This window comes from Halichoerus grypus, chromosome 11, assembly GCF_964656455.1.
Source record: "Halichoerus grypus chromosome 11, mHalGry1.hap1.1, whole genome shotgun sequence".
NCBI lineage: Eukaryota > Metazoa > Chordata > Mammalia > Carnivora > Phocidae > Halichoerus > Halichoerus grypus.
The window spans coordinates 47,104,730-47,127,640 of record NC_135722.1 but is presented as its reverse complement, the minus strand read 5'-3'; the positions used below and the strand labels follow the sequence as shown (position 1 = coordinate 47,127,640).

General features: G+C 50.3%; 1 protein-coding gene across 2 annotated transcripts in view; it reads right to left on the bottom strand.

Annotated features, from left to right (window-relative positions):
* Positions 1 to 629: 629 nt before the first annotated feature.
* TRIM66 (tripartite motif containing 66) overlaps positions 630 to 22,911 on the bottom strand; it is a 56,081-nt gene continuing 33,799 nt past the window's right edge. For both annotated transcript variants that reach the window (XM_036121394.2, XM_078058422.1), the window contains 10 exons: positions 12,325 to 12,846; positions 11,972 to 12,164; positions 9,873 to 9,933; positions 9,280 to 9,454; positions 8,715 to 9,004; positions 8,098 to 8,224; positions 7,725 to 7,799; positions 7,201 to 7,353; positions 6,565 to 6,783; positions 630 to 5,825 (listed from right to left, as the gene is read on the bottom strand). In XM_036121394.2, coding sequence (XP_035977287.2) covers positions 5,766 to 5,825; positions 6,565 to 6,783; positions 7,201 to 7,353; positions 7,725 to 7,799; positions 8,098 to 8,224; positions 8,715 to 9,004; positions 9,280 to 9,454; positions 9,873 to 9,933; positions 11,972 to 12,164; positions 12,325 to 12,846 — 1,875 coding nt within the window. In that variant the 3' untranslated portion in view covers positions 630 to 5,765. The remainder of the gene's footprint in view (positions 5,826 to 6,564; positions 6,784 to 7,200; positions 7,354 to 7,724; positions 7,800 to 8,097; positions 8,225 to 8,714; positions 9,005 to 9,279; positions 9,455 to 9,872; positions 9,934 to 11,971; positions 12,165 to 12,324; positions 12,847 to 22,911) is intronic.

Sequence of the window (22,911 nt, the reverse complement as noted above, 5' to 3'; positions counted from 1 at the left end):
CCTCACTGCAACCAATACCATCACCACAGAAGTCTCTGTGGTCCCTGGTGTTTTTCTTGTTTTTGTTGTTTTTTTTTTTAATGACTACCATTAGACCTGTATCCTAGCTACAGGGCATGCTGATAAATCAAGATTTTAATATACTTAGCTACAGTGGTGAGGAGTGAGCTCTGCTTCCCAAGACTCCTGAAGTGGGGAATTCTGCCCAAATAGGAAAGGGGTTCAGATTCTGTGCAGTCCAAATGAATGAATATTCAAAACAACGTCCTTCTCCCCCAGATGGCTAGAAACCACAGGCGTAGACTGGGCAGAGAGGAGAGCTCAGGCTAGGTGACTGGGGAATGGCACTATATAAAGGACATTCTTGAGGTATGAAGTGCCTGGAAGTGGTGGGCACTCAGAAGATGGCTTTCCCCTAACTCTGCCTCAGACTCATTGCCTGAATCTTGAGGAATGGGCTGTGTTCGTGCAACAAGAAGCGGAGAGTTGAGTTCTTCCCTGGATGGAAGGTTTCCCAGTCTATTCTTCCCCCACCTTGTGTTCTTCATGATGTGGAGTCCAGGGGCAAGAAGACCATGAAGTAGGTTCGACCATAATTACTGAAGAAACACTCCAGGACACAATTATTGGTAAAGAAAAGTGCTATTTTTTAATTTGTTCTTGAACATGTAAGTCCTTTGAAGATCAGTGACATTTCCCTTTACCATATTCCTCCCTCCTGCCCTCAACCACTTTGGATCCAATGGCCACTTCTGGAAAAGGCCCAAGAGGAACTCACCCTAGATATCCAAGAAAGAGGTGCAGCTTGAGGAATGGGCATATGGCTCAAGAAGCAGCTCAAAGCTGCTTTCCTCAAAGCAGCTCAGTCTAGCCTGTGAGTCCCTTTGTCCTGCCTTGGCCAAGACTCCCCAGCTATGTCCTACCCCCATTAATTGCTGCCTGTGGGGCCTGAGCTTTAGAGTTAGAATCACTACCACCAGCTTTCTAGTAGCACAGCCTCTGAGAGATCACTGTTTTCAACCCCCTCCCCCAACCAACTTCATAGATGGGGAAACTGTACCCAGTGTCACATAGCTCATAACTGGCAGAGCCAAAATTTAGGTGTTCAGCATCTCAAATCAGGTCACTTTCTACTATCTCACCCCACCTCCAAGAAAACACCTGACATCTGCGTCCAGCTCTAGGAACAGCTGGAGCATGCCGGGGCTGATATCAGTACAGATGGGACAGACCTGGCCAAAAGAGGCCCAGCTGAAGCAAGGGATGAATCCCAGCACTTCTCAGTTTTCCCTCGACCAGAACGTTACCAGTGGCAGACAGCCACCCCTGCCAGGATCCTCCTCCTGACCAGTAGCACAATGACCCATGCATGGAAACATGTTTTATCATGATCCCAAGCGCCTCACCAACTGTGGCTGGCTCTAACTGGTATGGGGATCATGGCGATGAGCTGCCCACCAGCCTGGGAATCCCATTTACCAAACTGCTTCTTGGTAAGACTCAATCCACATTCTTAGGCTGATTTGGATGGGACCTCTTGGCGAACATAGCTAAAATCTGTCTCCATGCTACACTGGCAAAGGCAGAGGGAAAGGCTTGCAGATGCTGTCCTCCCAGGAGAGCTTATAAACATGACTGGCATGGGGAGAACAGAGTCCAGGGAGAGAAACGGACTCAAAGAAAACAGGCGGACCCAGAGGGTGGGGGGCAGGAAGAGCCAGGTTTCCTCCTGACGGCCCAGTGACTGAAGAGGGGAGACCGCAAGCAGCTGCAGGTGTATTCCCTTGTCAAGACTTCAAGAAAGGCTCAGCCTATGTGGCCGAGAGGTAAGAGAATAACCCAGACACCTGCGGTGTCAGAAAAGCCATGTGAAGGGGCTGTCTCAAAGAGCAACGGGTGGGTGGTGTGAAATGTTGTGGACACGTCAAGACAGTTGAGGACTGAAAGGTATTCTTTCGATTTGGCAACTGGGTGGTCACTGGTGACTCTTATGAAAAGCTGTGGAGGGTTGAAAAGTGAAAAGGATTAATGAAAAAAATCCTTTTTTAAAGAAACTTGGCTAATAAGGAAAATGGGTAAGGGGCAACCAACTCTAAGAAGCTTTGTTTTAGTCTGGGGGAGACCTCTGCTTGTTTGGAGGCTTTGTGGAGCCACTGATGGAGAGGGAGGTTGAGGCCCCAGGAAGTGGGAACGGTGGGATAAGGGATAAGTCTTGGAGGCCATAGAGCAGGATTCAAGAAACAGAGCACCAAATGGGAGCAGAAGGCAAGGATCTGAGGAGGGATGCAGACACAGACAGATGGGAGGTAGAGAAGAGCAAGTGGGCAAGGAGGTTCTCACTTTAGGGACTCTGTTCTGTGAAGTAGGCAATGGGGTCAGTCACTTGCTGAGAGCAAAGATGAGGGGCATGGACAGATAGCAGCATAATTACAAGCCAAAGATATATCCATCAATGTTGACAGCCCAACTGAGGGTGTCAACTATGAAGCTGTCATGCTTAGCAACCCAGGAGGAGGAATCAGAAAATAAGCAGATGCCAAAAATGGAGAACGGTTGACAGTTTCAGGGGAAGGTTTGAGTTGGGGAGGATAAGAAAGTTCAGGATCCTGATAAAAATGTCCGTGTGTGACGGGCCACGGGTTTAGGCTAGGGAGAGGAAGCAGCCCAGGTGAAGGCTGAGACAAAGAGAGGAGGTCAGGGAACTGGGCTAAAGGAGCAGGCAATTTCAGTAAACAGCAGCAAGGGAGTGGGAGAAGAGGAAGCATGGGGGAGGTGATCCCGAAGGAGCAAAGTCTCAGTTCGGGAATTCAGGAGAGAAGACTACAGATGACATGACATCACGGAGTGAAAGAGAGCAGAGCAGAGCCTGGGAACAAATGAGGAGAGGTCTAGGTCTCAGGAGCAAGGCAAAGACCTGTTGCCACAGGGAGCCAGAACCCACCAAATCTTCGAGCAGAGCCTACAGAGGGTCAGGCAGCTGCCACTGTGGGAGGGGGACCCACAGAGGGGGTGTAGTTGGCAACTGCTAGAAGTCAGGTAGGGCCAGCCTACCCATGTTCTGGAAGAGTGCTGCGCAATTCATCCTGCTCCAATTTTTGCACTAAAATCCCCTTCATATCCACTGAAGCCACTCTGCTCTCCTATTTCTCAGCACATCCAAGGAGCCCCATTTCTCCACTAGGACTGCATTCTGTACTGTGAGGACCCAGAACTCACTGTATTTCCATTTCATGACTTAGTCAAGGGCCAAAGGACTTGACTGACTTCAAAAGGGGCCATTATGGGAGTAAGTCAAAAGCAGGATCAGCTCAGACGTTAGCAAATAGCCAATGAGGTCAGTCACTCAGCTAGCAGCTTTTTCTTTTAATTTCTAAAAAGTCATGTTCTGTTTTCTGCATGCAAAAACAAAACAAGACCATGATGCAAAATGCTGGTGTTAAGTCCACAGGAAAAGCCCGGCGGGGTGGGGGGGGGGGCAGTGGTGTGGGGTAACCAGTGCAGGGGTGGTGTGGTGGGTCAGGGCCTCGACCCCTTGCAGGAAAGGACACCCTACGACTGCTCAGGTGCCGAAAGTGGGCCTCTCAGCATGCAGGGTCTCTGCGACAGGAAAGGAATATGTGACTCTCCACTACATTACTAAGATCTCCTGGCCCAGCACGCTATACGTAACAGAAGGGAAGCCAAGCAGTTAGCCAGGCAATTCTGCTTCGTATCTGTGGCCTCCAGTTGGTCCTGTGGAAGGATCTCAATCAGATTAGAGGCTGTCACAGCCCTTACCTGACTGTCCGGCACATAGCACCATGATGCTCACGCAGGGGAGGTGGGGGTGGGGGGCCACAACAAAGAAAAGATGACCAAGAGCATGAATTAGTGAGGTAAGTACAGAGGGAACCTTGCCAAGTCAACTAAACAGGGGAAAAGATTCAAAAATTGAAAGGGAAGTAGCCAATGCCCAATCCAGAGAGTCATGTGCACCCCAAAGAGCAGAGGGCTAGGTCTAAAGATTGCCTGGCTACTGGCTCATTAAAGACTTAGTTACCCCAAACTCGGAAACAGGACTATGGAAGCCCATCTGTGCAGGAGAGCCTGGCAAGGGCTGATGAAAGAATGGTGGGCCAAGGGCGTGGCTGGCTCTGAAGCGAAGACAGCCTCCCAGCCTGGGTGTCGAAGGAAATGAGCAGTACCACCAACTGACAAGGAGAGAGGAAATATTTTCTCCAAGCAGAATGTTCCCATTGACAAAGGCCCTACACACAAGAACTTCCTTAAACTTCATCTCTTAGCAAAAATAAAGCCATGACCTAAGACTCCCTTGAAATTAGCCCAGCCGTGACGAGACCAGAGACAGCGGCGTCTGCAGGCCAGGCCACGGGAGTGCCGGCTCTGCAGCTCCCCCAGCATCATCAGCAGTAGCTTCCTTCTCAACCGAGTCCTTGCTGGTGAAGTAGCCTGACCCCCAGCAACTGCCTGGGCCTCCTCCTCCCAAACACCCCGCACGGACCATGAAGAGCCATCTCCATCCGAGATGCAGTCTGGAATTCCCATGCCTGTGGCTTCCAGAACATTTCCCTCTGCATTCTTAGTTGCTTCAAGGTCACCAAAGGACTCTGGCTCCTCACCTCTCAGTTTTCCCCTTCTCCACCCTAGACAGAACATCTCCCCATGAGCAGTTGGATCGGGCTCCTGGCTCACCCTCTGGCCTTCTCCAGCCTCCAACAGAAAAGGGTTACCATTAGAGTCTTGGCTTTTTCGGGGCTGCGGGCAGCCTGGGGGCAGGCGAGTCAGAGCACTCGCCTCTGATCTTTGGCTCTGTGAAAGTGGGGAAGCTGGGGACCAGGATCTCTAAGAGGAGGAGAAGCCCAGCAGGGTGAGCTGGTTCTGGGTCAGCCTCCTTGGCCAGCCCCTGCCTCTCAGGTTTCCCAGGCAGAACTCAGAGTCCGGACCTCCGAGTGGAGACACCGAAGGGATGGCCACTGACAATCACTCCTAGGAAGGCAGATTCTGACACTGAAGAAGAGCTATGAACCCAAAGTCAGTGGCACAGAGGACAGGCTCTGCCAGTGAAATCTGAGCCTGAAGCTGTCAGTGGCCCCTGCACAGCCACCCGGCCCCGTCGAGAAGGCCATACCACCTAGAGCACAGCGGCCACCTAAGTCAACATCGGGAGAGGGGGCATGAGAAACAAATACCCTGAAAACCGTTAGAACCCAAATAGGCACCAATTGAGACCTCTGGCCTCTAGAAACCTCCATTACCCTGCGCAAGGCGGCGTCCTGTCCCGGCAGGCCAAGCAAAGGCAAACAGTGACAGTCTTTGGCTGTGCTGGGCCAGGGCTCACGGGCCTGCCGTATGTCAGAACCTCTCTCCCTTCTTTTCCTCCCCTCGGGGCCCAAGAGGACTTCAGATATATACATTGCTCCCGAGCCCTGCACGCTGAAAGGTGAGAAAAGTCTGCTTTCCTCAGCAGAGAGAGTCACCAAGGAAGTTAGGTCCTCCCGAGCCTGACCGGGCGTGGGCTCATCAAGTGGACCCTACACATCTGATTTTTCTGGTAATCGGGAACACCTCCCTCTTTGCTGTTTATTACTGAAATCTTCTCTGTAGTGGATGCACTATGGCTCCCAAATGAATGCTGTAAGATGCAAACGGCAAAGAAGAGCACTACACAGCTCGACAAGACTCGTCTCACATCCACGATCCGAAGAGAATGAGCTGAAAGGTGGGGAGGAGTGGTCGACAGGATGGGGCGCCAGCCACCAGGCTGCTCACACCTGGGAGACACTGCTGGCCAGGCGGAAGGACATTCGTTTTGCTCTTTCGTTCTCCTGAAAGGAAAAAAAAAATGTGTGGCATTAACATGGCCCAGTGTAACACCTGTCAACGTGACAAGGCCCAGGGTCCAGACTGGGGCTCCCCAGAGCCCAGGTGTTCTACTCTAGCCCAGGAATGCAACAGCCACTACACACTATGGTGTGCCAAGCACAGTACACAACAGGGGGCGGCTGGTCGGGCCCGGCACCCAGCAGCCAGGCGGGGCGGTTCAGTGGAACGAAACAGCACCGAAGTGATGTCTCGAGTCTGCCCATGTAGGACCAGACCCAAGGTCAGAGGAGCGCTCTTTGCTGCGAGCAGCACCTCTCCCTCCTTCTCTACACCAAGGGGACGGAAATACGCCTTCCTTCCTCCCAAACCCAAGCTGAGATCAGACACTGAGACCAGGTGTTTCTCCTCTCCTGGGGATCACAGTACAGAATAACCGGCACTGAGCTGCGAGTCGGGAGCCCTGGCTTCTCGCCCTGATTCTGCTGCTAATTGGCTGGGTGACCTGGGCAGGTACATCCACGTCTCTGAATTTCAAGCCTCAGCGGTAATCAGACTTACTGAGCCGCATGCTGCCCTGCCTTCCCCTTAGACTAAGGGGCTGGGAGCGAGGGTTCATTGTCACCACTCTCCTGTGCCTCCCGAGCAGTCTGGCTTTAGGTTGCCCTGTCCGTGCTGCTTGGGTGCCCCCTGCCTGCCCAACTGCCCCCCGCACCTGCCCACCACCTGGCAGCAACTCTTTACCATATGTCGCCGCCGCCTCTTGGGCTGGATGCCCTCCTGCACATAGGGGGGCCATGGGAAGCCCTGGGGAGTGGAATACCCACTCTCGCTAGACACCTCCTCGGAGTCTGAGTCCTCCTGCCTTGGCTGGGCAAAACGTTTCTCCGGGTAGATCTCCTTCAACCAGCCCTCAAAGAACACTTCCAGGCAGCGGCCGGCCTCCGCAACTTCTGAGTCAGGCTGAAGGGGAAGGAGAGCAGTGATGGTCCGGCCCATTTCCGCCAGCCCATCTCTACCCGGTCCCTCAAGAGCTAGCTCTACAGAGAGCACAAAGCCTGGCTGGTTTCCTGGAAGTCTAGAATGGGACATTTTCTCCTGAAGACTCAAGATAACCAGTTTAGTACCATCTCTCAAAGCAGAAGTGGCCCTGACAGTTACCCACAGAGAGCCAACCACTAGCACTCCCCCCTGCTTCCTCCTGAGTTCATGCTGAGACCCAAGTGCAGGAGAGCGCTCATAAACACTCACTACGGGGGGCCCCAGAAAGTCTGTTCCCAGGTCCTCATGGCAACTCAGGACCAAACCTGATATCCCCATCCAGCCAGGAGTCTTGGGGTCCCTGGGAAATAGGGCAGAGGGAAAACAGGCACGACATACATAATTAAACTTCGCACAGTTCCAGAACATGAGGCGGACGTCAGACACCACCTCCTCCGGGGTGGTGTAGTGAGCTGGGTCCTTCTTTTGCAGCTTCCTCCGGATGATCGACAGGTCCATGGGCCTCTTGATAATCTGGTAGTAATGCCGGGCCTTGGAGGAGGAAAGAAGGGGAAGCCAAGCAGGAAGAGAGAAAAAGTGGAGGTACAGATAAGAAGGAGGGAAAGATGGAGAATGAGGTGGAACAGAAGTGAAAGAACACAAGAAAGAGAACGGCAGCAAGAAGAAAAGTGGAGAGAGAAGACAAAGGGAAGGGGAAACGGAGGACTGGCTCACTGTCCAGTCAGGTGTGGCACAGTGGCCGTGGGGTTGGGGGGCTGTGGTGGCCACAGCTGGGTCCGCTAGCCCAGGCACGAATTAACCTGACTTGCAGTGGCCATGTGCTGAGCCCGCCCCGGGTACCCCTGGGACCCGCCCCAGGCCCAGGACCTCGGGAGCCGGCAGAAACGGGCGGCCCTCCTTACCAGCGGGCTAACGGGCTCGTGGAAGGGCAGGCTGAGGCTATTGCAGCACAAGGACAGGACCAGCTTTTCACACTTCTGCAGAAACCAGAAGGCAGCAGGTTACTTCGCCCCGGCCCCACCTCAAGAAGGACTGAAGAGAGTGACCCCGGAAACTCCAGCAGGGTCTGCTCTGTCCCGCAGGGCATGGGCCCCCACCAGAGGAAAACAGCTGGCAGGAGGGGGTTCCCTGCAAACACCCACGGGCCAGGCTGTCAGGCATCGCCCAGCAGAGAGGTACCTGGAGAGGCTTCCCATCGCCTCAGAAAGGCCTCAGCTGCTGGCATAGGGAGGCTGCCGCAGGCAGGAAACATTGTCCCCAGAGACTCCTCCCTACCTTCTGGTCACAGACGCTCAGGCCAGGGGTGGCCCGCATCCCAGGCTGGCAATAGCGGGCATTCTCACAGTCGTACTCCATCTCGGGCTGGGTCACGCTGCGGCACAAGGTACACACCCAGTCTCCCCTGCAGAGGCAGGTGAGGCCCAGTGAGGCCTCAGCACGTGGCCCAGAGCCACCTCCCCTGTCCCTCTGCTCCAAGATACCCGGGGCGGCGGGGGGGGGGGGGGGTGCGCGGCGGAGGCACAGTGGCTTGGGAGACTCGGTCCCTAGCCCTGCCCTGTAAGGAATGGCTTCCTAACCACCAGCTTGAAAGAAATTCAGTAACTCGGGATGGAGTGAATCCAGAAAATCACAGGACTCAGCAAGGGGCTGCGACAGGAGTATGGGGACAAATCTGTGTGTGTAGGAGGAAGCTGGGAACAGAGGAAGAAAGGAAGCCACTCAAATCTCAAACATCGCCTGTCGGTGCGCACAAGGCACACAGCAGTGGGGCCACTGACTCCCAGCCTGCAGTTCACAGGGGCCCAGACCGGGCAGGAAGCCCAGCCCAGGGAGCTGCGCGGGCCTGGGAGAGGCCTCCCGGAAGAGCGCCTGCAAGGACCTGCACGGCTCACCCTGGGAAGCCGAGCAAGGCCGGCAGGTGGCAGGAGAGGTGGAACACTTTGGGGCAGCGATCACAGCACAGCAACTCCCCCCCATTGAGGCACACGGCGCAGAAGTCCTCATTCTCTATGGGTACTGGGGGCCCCTTCTTGGCTCCAGGGGTCCGAGTAATGAGTCTTTGTTCCTCAGGAGATGCGCCCTCCGCCTCTGGGGGCTGCTGCCCAGCCAAAGAAGTGACAGTGACCTTTCTTCCCCCCAGACTTGGGGCCTGGACGGCATTAGGCAGGTTGTTCTGGCTGACCTTGGAGAAGAAGGGAGTCGGCAGTCAGAGCATAGCACCAACAAGTTGTGGAGGGTGGGAGAGGACGGACTCACCAGGCCCCCCGGCCAGCCGAGCCCTGGGAACGCTGGGACAGCCCCCTCACAGCCAGGGGTAAGTCCGGCCAGGCTGCAGCCCCACGCAGACCAGACTCGGGACAGGGCCAGCGCCAGAGCCGGAATTCTGACAGAGGCAGAGAGAGAAGAGGGGCTTCCAGGGTGGGCCAAGTTCAAGGACAAGACAGAGCAGAGTGGTACCTTAATGGACATGCTGGAGGACTCAGTGCCGCACTCAATGATCAGCAGGAAGCTCCCATCCTGCTCATTCTTCTGGGGCTTCAACTTGAACACCGGCATCTCTCCTGAGGAGGCTGCACAGATCTTGAGCCGCTCCAGCCGCACGTAGGGAATCTTAGGCTCACTACTGAAGGGCCTGTGGCAAGAGAGACACCCCTGGGTCTCTGGAGGAGCCTCCTCTGACCCCAGCCTCTAAGTCAGCTCCTCCAAGATCCCACATGCCGCTACTCCAGATCGCAGTCCCACCCTGCGCTGGCCCACGTTTCACTCTCCTGCCCCAGGGGAGCGCTTTGCTCAAAGAAAGGGGAACTCCTAAAGAGGGAGGACCTCACACAGAGTACATGCCCTCTGCTGCGGGAGCCAGGATACCCTCCCACAAGATCCCAGACTCCCAAACACACAGATCCTACTCGAGCATCTGGGAGTTGAAGAAGATGGTTGCAGGTAAACTTCTGCTTCTAGTTAAGTCATCAAGGATGCCGACTTCCTGTGCCAACCTCCCAGGACATGAAGTTGGAGGGTGAGAGAGGGTGATTGGGCCAAGAGCCTGTTACCTGATACTCTGGTTCTCTTTTGCATCCAGCTCCAGGGCTCCTTGCTCAAAACTCTCATGCTCTAAGGCAAAAGACAAATACCTGTGACGTACATTTATGACCCATGCCTTCCACTCATATGTCCTACTCATACCGTTGGCCACACACCTGTCACACAATTGTTACCCGCACTGTAATCATTCGTAATGGTGGCAATCCTACCATGGCTCTCCTTCCTGAGAGGGGAAGAAGGTCACCTTCCTTTAAAAAGACAAACAGGGGCACCTGGGTGGCTCAGTCGGTTAAGCATCCGACTCTTGGTTTTGGCTCCCGTCATGATCCCAGGGTCCTGGGATTGAGCCCCACGTCAGGCTCCACGCTCAGTGGGGAGTCTGCTTGGGATTCTCTATTTCCCTTTCCTCTGCCCTTCCCCCCACACACTCTCTCTCTCTCTCTCTCAAATAAATAAATAAAATATTTAAAAAGACAAACAGAGGGGTCTCTGGGTGGCTCAGATGGTTAAGCATCTGTCTTTGGCTCAGGTCATGATCTCTGGGTCCTGGGATCGAGCCTCACGTTCGGCTCCCTGCTCAGTGGGGAGCCTGCTTCTTCCTCTCCCCTACCACCTCCCTCCCTTACTTGTGCTCTTTCTCTCTTTAAAATGAGAATAAATAAAATCTTTAAAAATAAATAAATAAATAAAAAGAAAAACAGATATGGGGTGCCTGGCTGGCTCAGTCTGAAGAACATGCGACTCTTGATCTCTGGGTTGTGAGTTCAAGCCCCATGTTGGATGTAGAGATTACTTAAATAAATAAAACTTAAAAAATATTTAAGAAGTTAAAAAGTTAAAAATAAATTTTAAAAAAACAAACAGATAATACTCAGAGGCTATCTAGGGGTGAGTATTGGGTCAGGTGCTGAGGGGCCAGCTTCTCATCTTCAAATTAGTTCAGAAATCTCTTGTTCTCCATACACTGGTGTTACCTGCTCTCAGCAGTCATTCTGTCCAGCCTCTGCATTTTCAGCCCAGTGCTGGGATTTTAGTACTGCCTGAGAGTCTAGTTCATACTCCATAGGCAAAAGGTTCCCTGCAGCCCTGCCCTGAGTGGTGCAGTGGAGCCTGTGTAGATGGGCAGGAAGCGGTGTGCGGAGGAAGGAGGAAACTAGCATTGACCAAGCACCCACTCAGCACCGGCACTGTCCTAGGCACTTTCCATGGGCAAGCCGGGTCCAAAACATTTAATTGCTTAAAATTTAGGGTCCCATTACTATGCAGTTAATAAGAACCAATCATTGTTCAGTTGGTCTTTCAGTCAGTGTGAAAAAACAAGGAGAAAAATTACTTCCTTTTTGTTTATTAAAGGTATAGGAAATAGAGTGATCATTACAGACTAAACACGTATCATACACTAAACAGAACAAGTCCCAAATCCTCACTCGGTGGTTGCTTTCAAACTCCCCGACTAGCCCTCGCCTATGACAGAAGAAAGGAAGCCCCATTTGAGGAGGTGGTGTGGGTAGCTGAGAAGAGAATCAGAGCCAGTGTCCACTGGTCCAAATTCCCTTTACTCTGGGGCACAACACAAATCCAAAGGACTGCCGGGCGCGAGGCAAAGCAAGGCCAATTCTCGTTACTACAGAGAAAGTCACCAAGTGATCTCACTGTAGTTATTTGTCCCGGTGGTCTATGAAGTAGCTATGATTAGCCCCATTTACAGAGAAGGAAACCAGCTCAGAAAGGTCAAACGTAAAAAGACAGAACTGGTTTTCTAAGTGACAAATACCTGACTCCGAAGTCAGATATGCTCTTTTCCCTAAAATAGTTTGCCAAGGCTAGCCCTTCTGAGATGAGTGCTTCCTGCTTCCCCCGCCTCTGACCAGACCTCCAGAACTCTTTGCATGGAAATGTTACACGAGGCTAAGTCCCGGCCACAGTGAGGGAAACAGAAGAGGTCCCAGTAAGTCAGTTCTGGAGGGAAGAAGTGAACTGAGCCTGAGAGAAACGCTGCTCCCGCCTGCCCCGAGCCTGTCTCCTGACCTGCATCTGACCCGGCAGTGCTGAGCTCACGTCTGTGGCCAGCACGGGGGACAGGCTGCTCCGCTGACCTGTGCCTCACCTCTTGGGTTCCGGTACTGCTGCAGAGCCACGGATGTGCTGACCGCTGGCGCCAGCGGAGGTTTCTTCACACAGAGGTTAATTGGCTCCTCCAGTTCTGCAGGCATAGCCACATCCTTGGAAACCTCCAGACCCGGGGTTGTGGGGTCTTGTCCCAGAGAGCCAGTGAAGCGGGTAGAATCCTCACTTTCCATCTTTCAAAAGCGAAAGGCCAACCAGAATCAAAGAAATCAAGTGGCTTTGCTGTTAGTAGTCATAGAGCTATGAAGCTAAGGCCAGGATAAGGCCTTCAGGGGCCACCCTGTTGCCCAGTGATGAGCAGAGGCAGTTGAATGTCATTTCCCCAGGACTTACCTTACACAGGGCATTCCCAAGAGAGGGGTCAGCCCCATCTGCAGGGCACAGGCTCCCTCCAGCTTGGCCAGAGCCTGGACTGCAGCTGGAACCACTTTCCGGTTGCATGTCAGCTGCTGGAGGCATGCTCTGCAGAGGACAAGTCGCCAGACTCGGCACAGTCTGGGTGAGACCGGACATCGGGTTGGGCCTGGCCGGCAAGTGATTACTTCCTAGGCTTGGGATGGCCTGGGAGGAATCACTCATCAGACCGGGCATGGGCTGGGGCACACTGCGTACGAGGCTGGGTATGGTTTGCAGATGACTGACTGTCAGGCTGGGCATAGCCTGGTTTTGACCGCTCATCAGGCCGGACACAGTTGTGGGCGTGCCGCTCAGCAGGCTTGGGACCATGTGGGAAGGGGCAGCAGTCAGGCTGCTCACGCTTTGGATCTGTGGCTCTAGGGTCCTTGCCAGCCTGGTAGATGACAGCTCCATCTCCAGCGTGTTGGAAAAGCCCATGATGCTCACCGAAGTGGAATGCTGCAGGAAGGAACACAGGGCAGAGTCAGGCTTTTGGCAGGGGATGGGGGAAGGGTTGAGAGATGCAGCCCGAGAGAGCTCCCATGCTCAGATTTCACTCTGGCCTCAGAGTCTAGGAGCTGCAGGGAACTCAGACGACACATGAAGTCCTATTCCCACTCCCCTATGCCAAGGAGGCTGCTAGGCTCTGACAGAGAGGCGGACACAGACTGAGGACACTCATGTGCATGTGTGTTTGTGAGACAGAGACGAAACTGTGGGAGAGTGACCACACACACACACACACACACACACACACACACACACACACACAGCCACCATCAGCCCACACGCCTCACCCCCTATCCAGTACCTAGGCAAAGGATCAGACTGTGGGACTGCCCTCCAACTTCACATTCCCCTCTGACTAAACCACTAGTGCCTTCTCATCCCTTCAGGCATTCCTGCGGGCTAGTTTCTGCTACCTGAAAATGGAAGGAAGTCCAGAAGGCTCAAACTCTGATCTGCCTCAGGCCTTCTCTAAGATAATGCCAAGGCCCGAGGGCACCCAATCAGTCCTGGGGAACCTGGGCCAACTCGGCCCTTTTCACAGGCCTGTTCAGATCAACTCCAGAACCATTAGCATTAAGGGAAGGCTTTGACCAAGAGATGTGAAAGTCTTTCCTAGCCCCACTCGATCTGCCAAAGACCTTCTAACCGGAGGCAGAGAACATCAGAGCAGCTAGGTCTTAATATAACCCAGTCCAGACAATCACTGGATTAGGCCATAACTTCCCAACCCCAAGAATTACTTTCTCCTGTCTAACTGCTTGGTGATGTAGGGAGAAGAGACCTAGAGGTTCACGAAGAGAAGTTAAGACATACAGATTTCTGCACTGGATGCACTCTGTTTCTCAGATTGGAGAAATATATTTGATGGAGGGGGGACAGTGAGAGACTGGTTCTAAATGTAACCTTTAGGAATTTAGAAGTTTGATATCCCTGCCTTTTTTTTTTAAGACTAAAGATAGAACAATTTGACATCTTTTGAAAGTCAAAGGGGAAACAGAGTAAACCTCTCTAAGCTTCCAAAATCAGTGTCTTCAGCCTTTCCCTATGAGTAACATATTCAAATTTCCACAGGAAAGTAAATACTTCAAATATCTTCTCAAGTTTCACTATAAAATTAGCAAAGCCATTTAATGGTGAAGAAAAGGCTGTCCTCACCTCAGTGAATGTCACTCCTAGTCACCCAGTTCAAGTCAGATGCTAGGAGGGGAAGCATTAGTGGGGCATCCCTCCTCCCTCACCCAAGCTAATTCCAAACCTCATCAATTCTACCCCTTAAACAATTCACACACCTTCCCACTAATTCCTCTCTCTATTGCTGGTGCCCAAGCCTGGGTTACACTCCCGTATTCTCCCAGACTACAGCAGTAGCCTCCTCAGTGGAGAAATATTTTCAAAACACAAATCTGACCACATCATTCCTTTGCATGAAGCCCCACAGTGCACTCCACCGTTCTTACAACAACTGTGAAAAAGACTGCCCATCCCCTGTCCTACTCACACAACAACCCTCCCATTCTCTGAGCTCCAGCCACTCAGACATTTTTTTTCAAACCCTGAAACATGCCAAGCTCTCCTTTCACCTACAACCTTCATCCCCTTCAAACAGACTGCTTCCCCTCCATGGAACATTCTCCTATCCCTGCCCCTGTACCACTTATATCCTTCTAAACTCAGCTCACCTGTGATTTTTTTGTATCAAAGCCTCTTTTCATTCTGTGGCCCAGACCTCATTCCTCCCTTTTACATTCTTTTAACTCCTTTTTTTTTTTTTTTTTTTGCTGTATTTTCATAGTTGTGAGACCATTTGATGAATCTCTATTTTCCCCATAAATTGTAAACTCCACTAGGGCATGGATTTTATCTATTTTGTTACCCATTGTATTTCTAAATCCAGGAGCGGTGCCTGGCTGAATAAATGAATTCATGAGCTGCTTAAAATTAAAAAAAAAAAAAAACACAACAATAATGTGTGACTGTTCTACAAATCTTAAACTAAATAAATAGCAGCTTTGTTCTATTAACAACGGGGTCTATGCATCTCTCTAAAATCATGCTTGTCTTTATATAGCTAACATTTATTGAGCACTTATTACATGCAAGGAAATTTGCTAAGTGTCTTAGGTACATTTCCTCACTGAATCCTCATCACAAATGTTAAAGGGTGGTTGTGAAGGTGACAAGAATGAATCCAGGTAAAGGTTTAGGACACTGTCTGCCACATGGCAGGTACTCAGTGACCCCCAGCTACTGCTGCTGTCCCCAGTATCGTGACTGTTAGTGTTGTTCTTGTGGCCCGAACTCAGTAAGGCATCTGAAGTTTTTTATGTAATTGAACACATCACTTTGTAAATTTCCAGTTCCCTTTATTTGTGCTCACACATAGAAATGCAATTGATTTTTGTAGATTGACCTTGTACCCAGAGACCCTGCTGAAGTCGCTCGGGGAATTTCTGTGCACACAAATCATGTCATCCGTGACTAGTTAAGTTTTACTTCTTCCTTTCCCTGCATGTGTTTTTCAGTCTTACTCTGTCAGCTAAGTACGGGAGGACCAGGTCAAATGGAAGTAGTGATAGTAGCCATCCTAGTCTCATTCCTGATCTCGGGGGATCCTTTCAATATTTCACCAACTAAGCATGACATGTGATGTGGGATTTTTACAGGTTAAGAATCCAGATCGCCGGCGCCTACGCCACACTCTTGACTGTGGCCTGTCTAAGTCCTTCTCTGTATGAACTCCCCCCTCCCACACTCTGCGCTTCAGCCTCTGTCCTTCCCTCGCCTGCTCTCCTCGACCTTCTCTCTCTTCCTCTCCTGTTTTTTTTCTTATCATCTCTTTCTCTTCTCTCCCAACGCTTTTCCCTTATTATTTCACTGTTTTAGTAAAGTTTATATGTTCTATTCTTAATTCTCAATTTTAAAGACAGACAAGCTAAATATAAATGCCCTTTGTCTCCCCAAAGAAAAGTTTGTTTTTTCTATGTTCCTTGGTACTTCAATAGTGTTCAATAAAAAGGCTCCAATTTGCTCTACAGTCTAAGTCCTAAGATAAGGAATATCGAGGGGAAGGAGGTCTGGGGAGACTACTCAAAGCGAATTGGGTAGATTAAGCATGGAAGAGCTATCTCAGACATGCCGTGACCTGCCTCCCTTGGCATCCCGGCTGTCCTGGTTATATGCTACCACAGCTTTCTAAGATACTATCTTTCCTTATCTACGGACAGGAATGCCGGTAGATGGCTGCAACCCCTTTTGTAATATATGACAGTCTAATCCTTTGAACTGGTTTCTTTCACCCTTTCCCCGTTTGATATGTATATTCCCTGCAGCTCTGGTGGTCATCTCATCTGCCAATGACATAGATGACTCTCTCTATGAGATTCTTGGTGCCAAGCATGAAGGGCACCCAGGTCTACCTGGGACAATTCCAATTGTTCCCATTCCAATAATGGTCAGGTGCTGTATGTCACAAAATAGGCACAACATTAAATTCCTACAGACAAAAACTCCCCAGATTAGAGGTAAGCTATCTCCACCTCTATCTCCAGATTAGAGGCATGATATCTTTGTAGGATATCAACTCCCTTGTCCTGATTACTTATTGCATATCACGAAGTGTGACGTAATACAATGATAGAGGAGGGCATGCAGACTGAGCCATGGAAGAACTATGGAAATTCTATCGCAGTTTATTTTGAGCTGGGCCTGCTGAACCTGCTCCTATAACACCCAGCACACAGCACAGGGTCAATAATATGTCCTAAGATACTGCCGACTAGACTAGTCTTCCTCATGTCCACATCCACAGCCAACCTCCAGGAGACCAAGGCTATCAGGAGGTGGGAGGAAGCTCTGGTAGTGGTAAAAAGAACCTGAGAAATATCCATGGGAGAAGTCTGAGAAGGATCTCAGAGAAAGTGCAAGGAAAGTGCCAGCCCCACCCTGTTTCTACAGGTTATACAAATACAGTGGCATTTCGGGAACATAGGTACACTGTGTGTTGGTATTTTTGAGTGAAGAGGTACAAAATACAAAAAGTAAAGGAACTATTTCTTGTGCAGGAAGAAAGAGAGGATCGAGAACCTCCATCCTACCCTGCTGCCAGGGATACCAGGTGAGTAGGGAGAAGGGGAGGGCCAAATTTCAGGGCTAGGAAAGGAGGCTGGGTCTCCAGGGACTGGAAGGAAGGACGGGGCTTCTTGAGAGCATGCCAGGCTTGGGAACATGGCCGCACTTGACATGTGGTGCCGCACACACAGGAGGAGCTCATCAGTCCACGGAGACGATGCTGCCTGCCCTCTCTAGCACCCAGGATTGTTCAGAGGTCAAATGAGAGGAGGCAAAATGATATGGCCAGGTGTGAGGTCTGTAGAGGCAACCACTTCCAAGTTGTCAGCTACAAAACAGACACTTTGCCTTCTTCACATACAAAACCTACAGATTACATGAGGGAAAAATATGTATTTTGAAGTTTGCAAGTGAAAATAAACTATTTTCTCATTCAGGGGAGAAGAGAAGTCAAAAATGCCAAAAACATTCACTCTGATAATCAGCTCAGGTCATCGCTGGGGTACGAGGGGAGCTGCCCTGAGCCTCCTCACTTGCATCTCCTTACTTGCTCCTAATTTTCTCTCCTTCCCCCGTACTTGTATGTTCCTATCTCTGTCCCTTTCCTCTTCTTGTTTTTCTTCCTTGATCTCTGTTTGCCACCTGCCTGACCTGTGACCTGTCTGAACCACCGGCCTCCATACGTTGCCTGACCTGTGACCTACCTGAACCGCCAGACCTTCAACCTCTTCTACTAGTCATTATGCAGTTCTTCACCCACCTAGCCTGTCTTCTGTTTGACCTCTGCTCTTCTACCTGCCGCCTCCCTCCCCATCCTCACCATTCAGATCTTGTTCTGGAATTCAATGTGCTTACATTATTGAGATGATTGGTACATGGTGTTGTCAAAATTCAGAGAAAGCACTGTTCCTTCATTCAACAGAAAAGGAAACTGAGACACAGAGTGATGACACAGATTTCCCAAGCTTATATAGGCCCAAGACTAGGAATCTTGGCCCAGCCTTAAAAATCTACTGGCTGGTCTTGATTTTGTGTCATTAGCCAGAAAGCTAGTAGTCTAGTAAGACATGATAGAGAAGTCAATAAACAGACACTTAATGCACATGCCCTGAGTTTAATATAAATTCCAGGTTCTTACAGCAAGATAATATTGCTGGGGATAAAGTAGCACAAATAGGGTGATGTTCCACAGAAATTAATTTTCCAAATATCTGAAACATATCTCTTTCAGTAAAAAATGCAATTGGCTTTAAAATATCTTGAATAGGAGTACTTCTAAAACTTTACACACCACCTTGTCATAATAAACAGAGTACATGGAGCCTCATGAGACCATTTCTTAGTGACATAAAGGAACTTGGATGGACCTCTATCGCTGGAGTGGGCTGTAGTTCAGTGATGCTTTAAGGCCTGTAGGGCTGAGCCTGTCCTTTCACCAAATGATCTCCCAATGTGGCACTTGTCCAGGTGATGTTTCCTGTCTTCTCCCTTGTCATTAGCTGCATTACAGAAGTCCTGACTTCTTGCTTCTACTCTGCTTACTGCTCTAATGTAGGAAAATGAAAATTTCCAGAGGAAACTATATAACTAAGCTTGCAGTCAAGACCTCTGACTAGACACCTGAGCATGGACTTATGATCTCACGCCGAATAGAATGTGTGGGGTTTGTGACTTCTGTTCTCGTTGCTGCTCTGAAGCTTTGCCTGCTCACTTCTGGTTTTAGGATTTTGCCCCAGTAGTTAGAATTGTCACAGACTGACCACCCTGTAAACGTACAGAGAAGAAGGGAGCAATGACTTGGAAACTGTGTCTTGGAAACACACTGAAGGCCTTCACTCTGGTTGAAGGAAACAGATAAGGAGACAAGGATTGAGGTAAACAGATTTGTGAATTAAATCTTGGAATATTTGAGTGTTTCGACAGCTTCAGATCAGGTAGACTGGCTGAACATTAGTAGATCTTCAAACAACTGAATCAGATACCTGAGGAAAGAACTAACTTTCCTAGCAGGTGGTTTCACGAGTTGATTTTTAATAGCAAAGTTGTTGTTCTTAATGACAGTGAGCACTCCCCCCAGCTGAATGAAAAGCTCTTGTACAAATTAAGGCTATTCCTGTGGATGCAACTATGGTAATATATGCTAACTGACCAGAGTCAAATGGGAAAATATTCATGGGTGGTGAAGAGAGAAAAACTGAAGGGTGCCCAGCACCCTAATGATTCAGGGAAGACAGAAAAAGCAAAGAGGATCCCAGAGTCTGAGGGGGAAGGAAGAGAAAAGAATGAGTGGAACCCTCAAAACCCAAGCCTTGGAGACCTAGGAGAATGAGACCAGAGATATTTTTGGCCAGGCCAGTGTAAGGAAATTTAGGGCCCAGGAACAAGGACCTGTTTTCTCATGGACCAGGAGACCTTGACAAAGATCTTGGATTTGGTGAAATGAGTGAGTGAAATGAGTGAGTGAAATGAGGCTAGAACTGAGGAAAGAGCCTGGTTCCTAGAGGCTGTAAAATTCAGGGAGCCAGACCTGGGGAATACTTGGCTGGCCTCTGAACAAGACATAGCAGATCTCTATACAGTTCTGCAACTGCTGACCAGAACCCAGGCTGTGCCCTAAGAAAGCCTCCCGAGGCCTGGGAGGGTTCTGAGCAAGCTCTGCTGTTGAGGCCAGGCTTTGAGGGAACGATCATTGCTGGAGTTGAGAAGCCATGATTTGGCTCACAGACGTGGATCTGGAGACTGTGAAGGCAGGACACCCTGTATTTCCTTATGTAAGCCGGGATTTAGAGTATGAGTTTAAACAAGATACTTCCCATCTCTGGGCTTCAATCTCCTCCTCCACAGGTTAATGTACCTCTGAGTTATAAGAATCAGATTACGAGCTCAGGCATCAGAGTGCTTTGGTAATGATGTGAATGCTCTTCGTGTGAGTCATTATCCCATCCTCTTCTGCATCACTCTTACTAACATGGACCACAGGAATGCCTACTGCTTAGGCATCATTTGCTAAAAATACATCTCAGACTCCTCTGAAGCCATAAGCAGTATCCTGGTGGTCTCTCAGTCCCCTGTGGGGGATGTGGACCACATGTGAGCAGAAGAGAGGTCCCCCTCGCAGCTGAATTAGGGCTCGGACAGGCTCTCTGTGATGCCTACAGCCTTGACTCCACGAAAGCTTTGAGGAAGAGAGTGTGTGTGTTTTTCAGCAGTCGACTTGTTCAGAAGTACAGATGAAGTCGTCAAAATGTCTTCCGGTTTCCGCGGGGATGTAAGACCTTCTATGGTCACACTGTAACCGTGGTCTCTCTTCAGAGTGGCTAAACCAAGATGAGGCAACCACGAGGGCCAGACAGATGTCAAAATTCATTCCAGAACACCCTGCTGAACGCAGGGAAGGTAGTGGGGGAAGCTGCTTCTGAGACTGCAGAGCTCAAGGCACTAGAAAACCCATTCGAAAACTTCCCTAACTCACTTTTCACCAGCAGCTCAGTTAGCACCAACTCGAAAGTACGTGTGCACAGCAGCTGTGCTGTAACCGAAGTCCTCCTCATGGAGAGGGAACGTCAGTCGGCAGCTCAGAGCGTGAATGAGTCCCTGCGGAACACCCACAGAGGAGCCTGGTGCCGCAGCTTCCTCCGGTCCTTGGACCGGACCGAGGACCTCTGACTTCCCCCGTCCTCGCAGGTCAGAACAGGCTCAGGAGTAGGCTGGAGGCTAAACACTTCGACCAGACAGAGATAACCAGACGAGGCTGGGTCCTAAGCCCTCTCCCTGGCAGGGCCTCGGGCTACTCCAACGAGTGTGTGTAAAGAGGAAAATCCAGCAAGTCAGAGGCCAGATGGAGTCCTGGTTCTCCCACTGCAGTGCCCAAGGAGAGGCAATCCAACCTAGCCCCTGGGGCACGGCCACGGAGACAGGCCCGGGTTCCTGCCCTGGTCCTAACTGTGCCAGTGCTCTGCTGTATAGCCCCTGCGTGGGTCACTTAACCTCTCTGTGTCTCAGTTTCCACATCTCTCAAAGGGGAATATGGAAGTGGCTTCCTCATAGTACTTCTAGGATAAACAAAGAGATAAAACGGAATAATCCATGTAAAAATCTAAGGGAACAGGTAGAAAAATGCTATGCAAAGTATTATCATTCAATGATAAGATGCTCAAAATGTTGTTCGGTGTCCTCAATCGTCACGCCCTCCGCCATACCCAATCCCAGCTTCAAGGCAATGAATTCCCTCAAAAAGAAAGCCCTTTTTCTTATTTTAGTAGCTTTGGGTCTAACCAGTACCTCTCTCAGCCAAGTAGACCCAAAGGCTCCTCTGGGCCAGGATGGCAACATTGAGGTTCCTTTTTTGGGGAGTCCAAACCATGAAGAGGCCTATAAAACATCAGGAAAGGGCCAGGCCGCCTGTCCCTCTGAACCTCTCCCTGAACCCAGGTTAATAAGGGGCAGGGGCAGCTCAAAAAGAAAAGTTAAGAGCTCCTAGGACCTTCACTAACCCCACCGCCAACCGACAGCCACACAGTCGGGTGGCATCCCCTGATGCTCAGAAGCCCTGTGGGCCACCGCACGGGCAGCACAGACTCCACGTTTGCACACGGCTCACCTCCTTTCCTCTGTACTGTGTACAGGAACAGAAGCAAGCCCCGTTAAAGAAGCAGCGGCATTTTCTGCATGGCTTCTACTACCCCCTGAGCACTGGCAATCCCCGTGTTTCCTTCTGAACTACTGACATCCAGAGCTAGCTACCTTCTGGGCGTCTTCTTATGTAGCTTCCACAGGAGAACACCAACAATTCAAATTTAACTTTTTCCTCCTCCCAAATAGGCCCTTCTTCCCATGCTCCCATCTCAGTGAATGGCAACCCAGTGGGCAAGACAGACCTGGGTGTCAAGCCAAAGGACTTTCTCTCCCTCACTTCCTATCACCAATCAGACTCCAAGTCCAAAAGCTCCTGTGATCTGATCTCTTGAAGTCCACGCTTCCTCCTTATACCCATTGTTACAGGTTCCATTCAACCTTTCCTCGTTCCCCTCTGTACTATTTTGGTCTCCCTTCCTACAGCTAAAGGGACCTTTCTAAAATTTAATTCAAACTGTATCCCTCCTTGCTAAGAATTCCTCCCTTCACTCCTCACAACCCCCAAGACTGAATGCTAAACTCTAGAGCATAATTTACAAGGCCTTCCAAGTACTCTGGTTCCATTCCCATTCCCCAGTCCACCTCATGTTCCCACCAGGCCAAGTTATCTGAAACCCCCCTAAGTGCCCCAGGCTTTCTCTCACTTCTGGGCCTTCCTACTAGCCATTCCCTTTGATTATTTAGTCTAACCCTCTCCCTCATCCCCCTTCAGTAGCCTAACTTCTTCATACCTCAGCTTAAAATCATGCATGTCCCCTAGGAAGTACTCTGTGAACAGTTTTTCCAGTGTTATGTGCTCCTTCTCTACACCCCAGTGACTATCCCAGCACTTTATCACATTTATTGTTGTTGCTTATTTAACTGTCTCTCTACTAGTTTGTAACCTCCAATGTGAGACTCTTATTCACTGATATGTGCCTGACAACTAGGAAAACATCTGGCACACACTAGGAGACAAATCTCTATTTTTTGAATATTGAGTGAATAAATAACTGGATGGATGGGTAGGTAAGTAGCCCAAGTATAAAAAGTTAAACTCGTGAGAGCCACAAAGGGCCCATTTACAGCATCTCTATGGCCTCTAGGCCAAACCGTTTCCGACAGGGCAGGACAGGCCCAGCAGAGACCAAAACCCACCAATACCAGAGGCCTAGCCAGATTTCAAGAGCCACCAGGGATTTCCAAGTTACAATTTCATCTTTGCCATCCCTTACTTTTCTGAAGTCTCTTCTCATGTATCACAGGGATAGACTAAGATATACGTGGTGATGGTGCTGGGGGAAACACGGTAAGGGGCAGGTACACAGAACA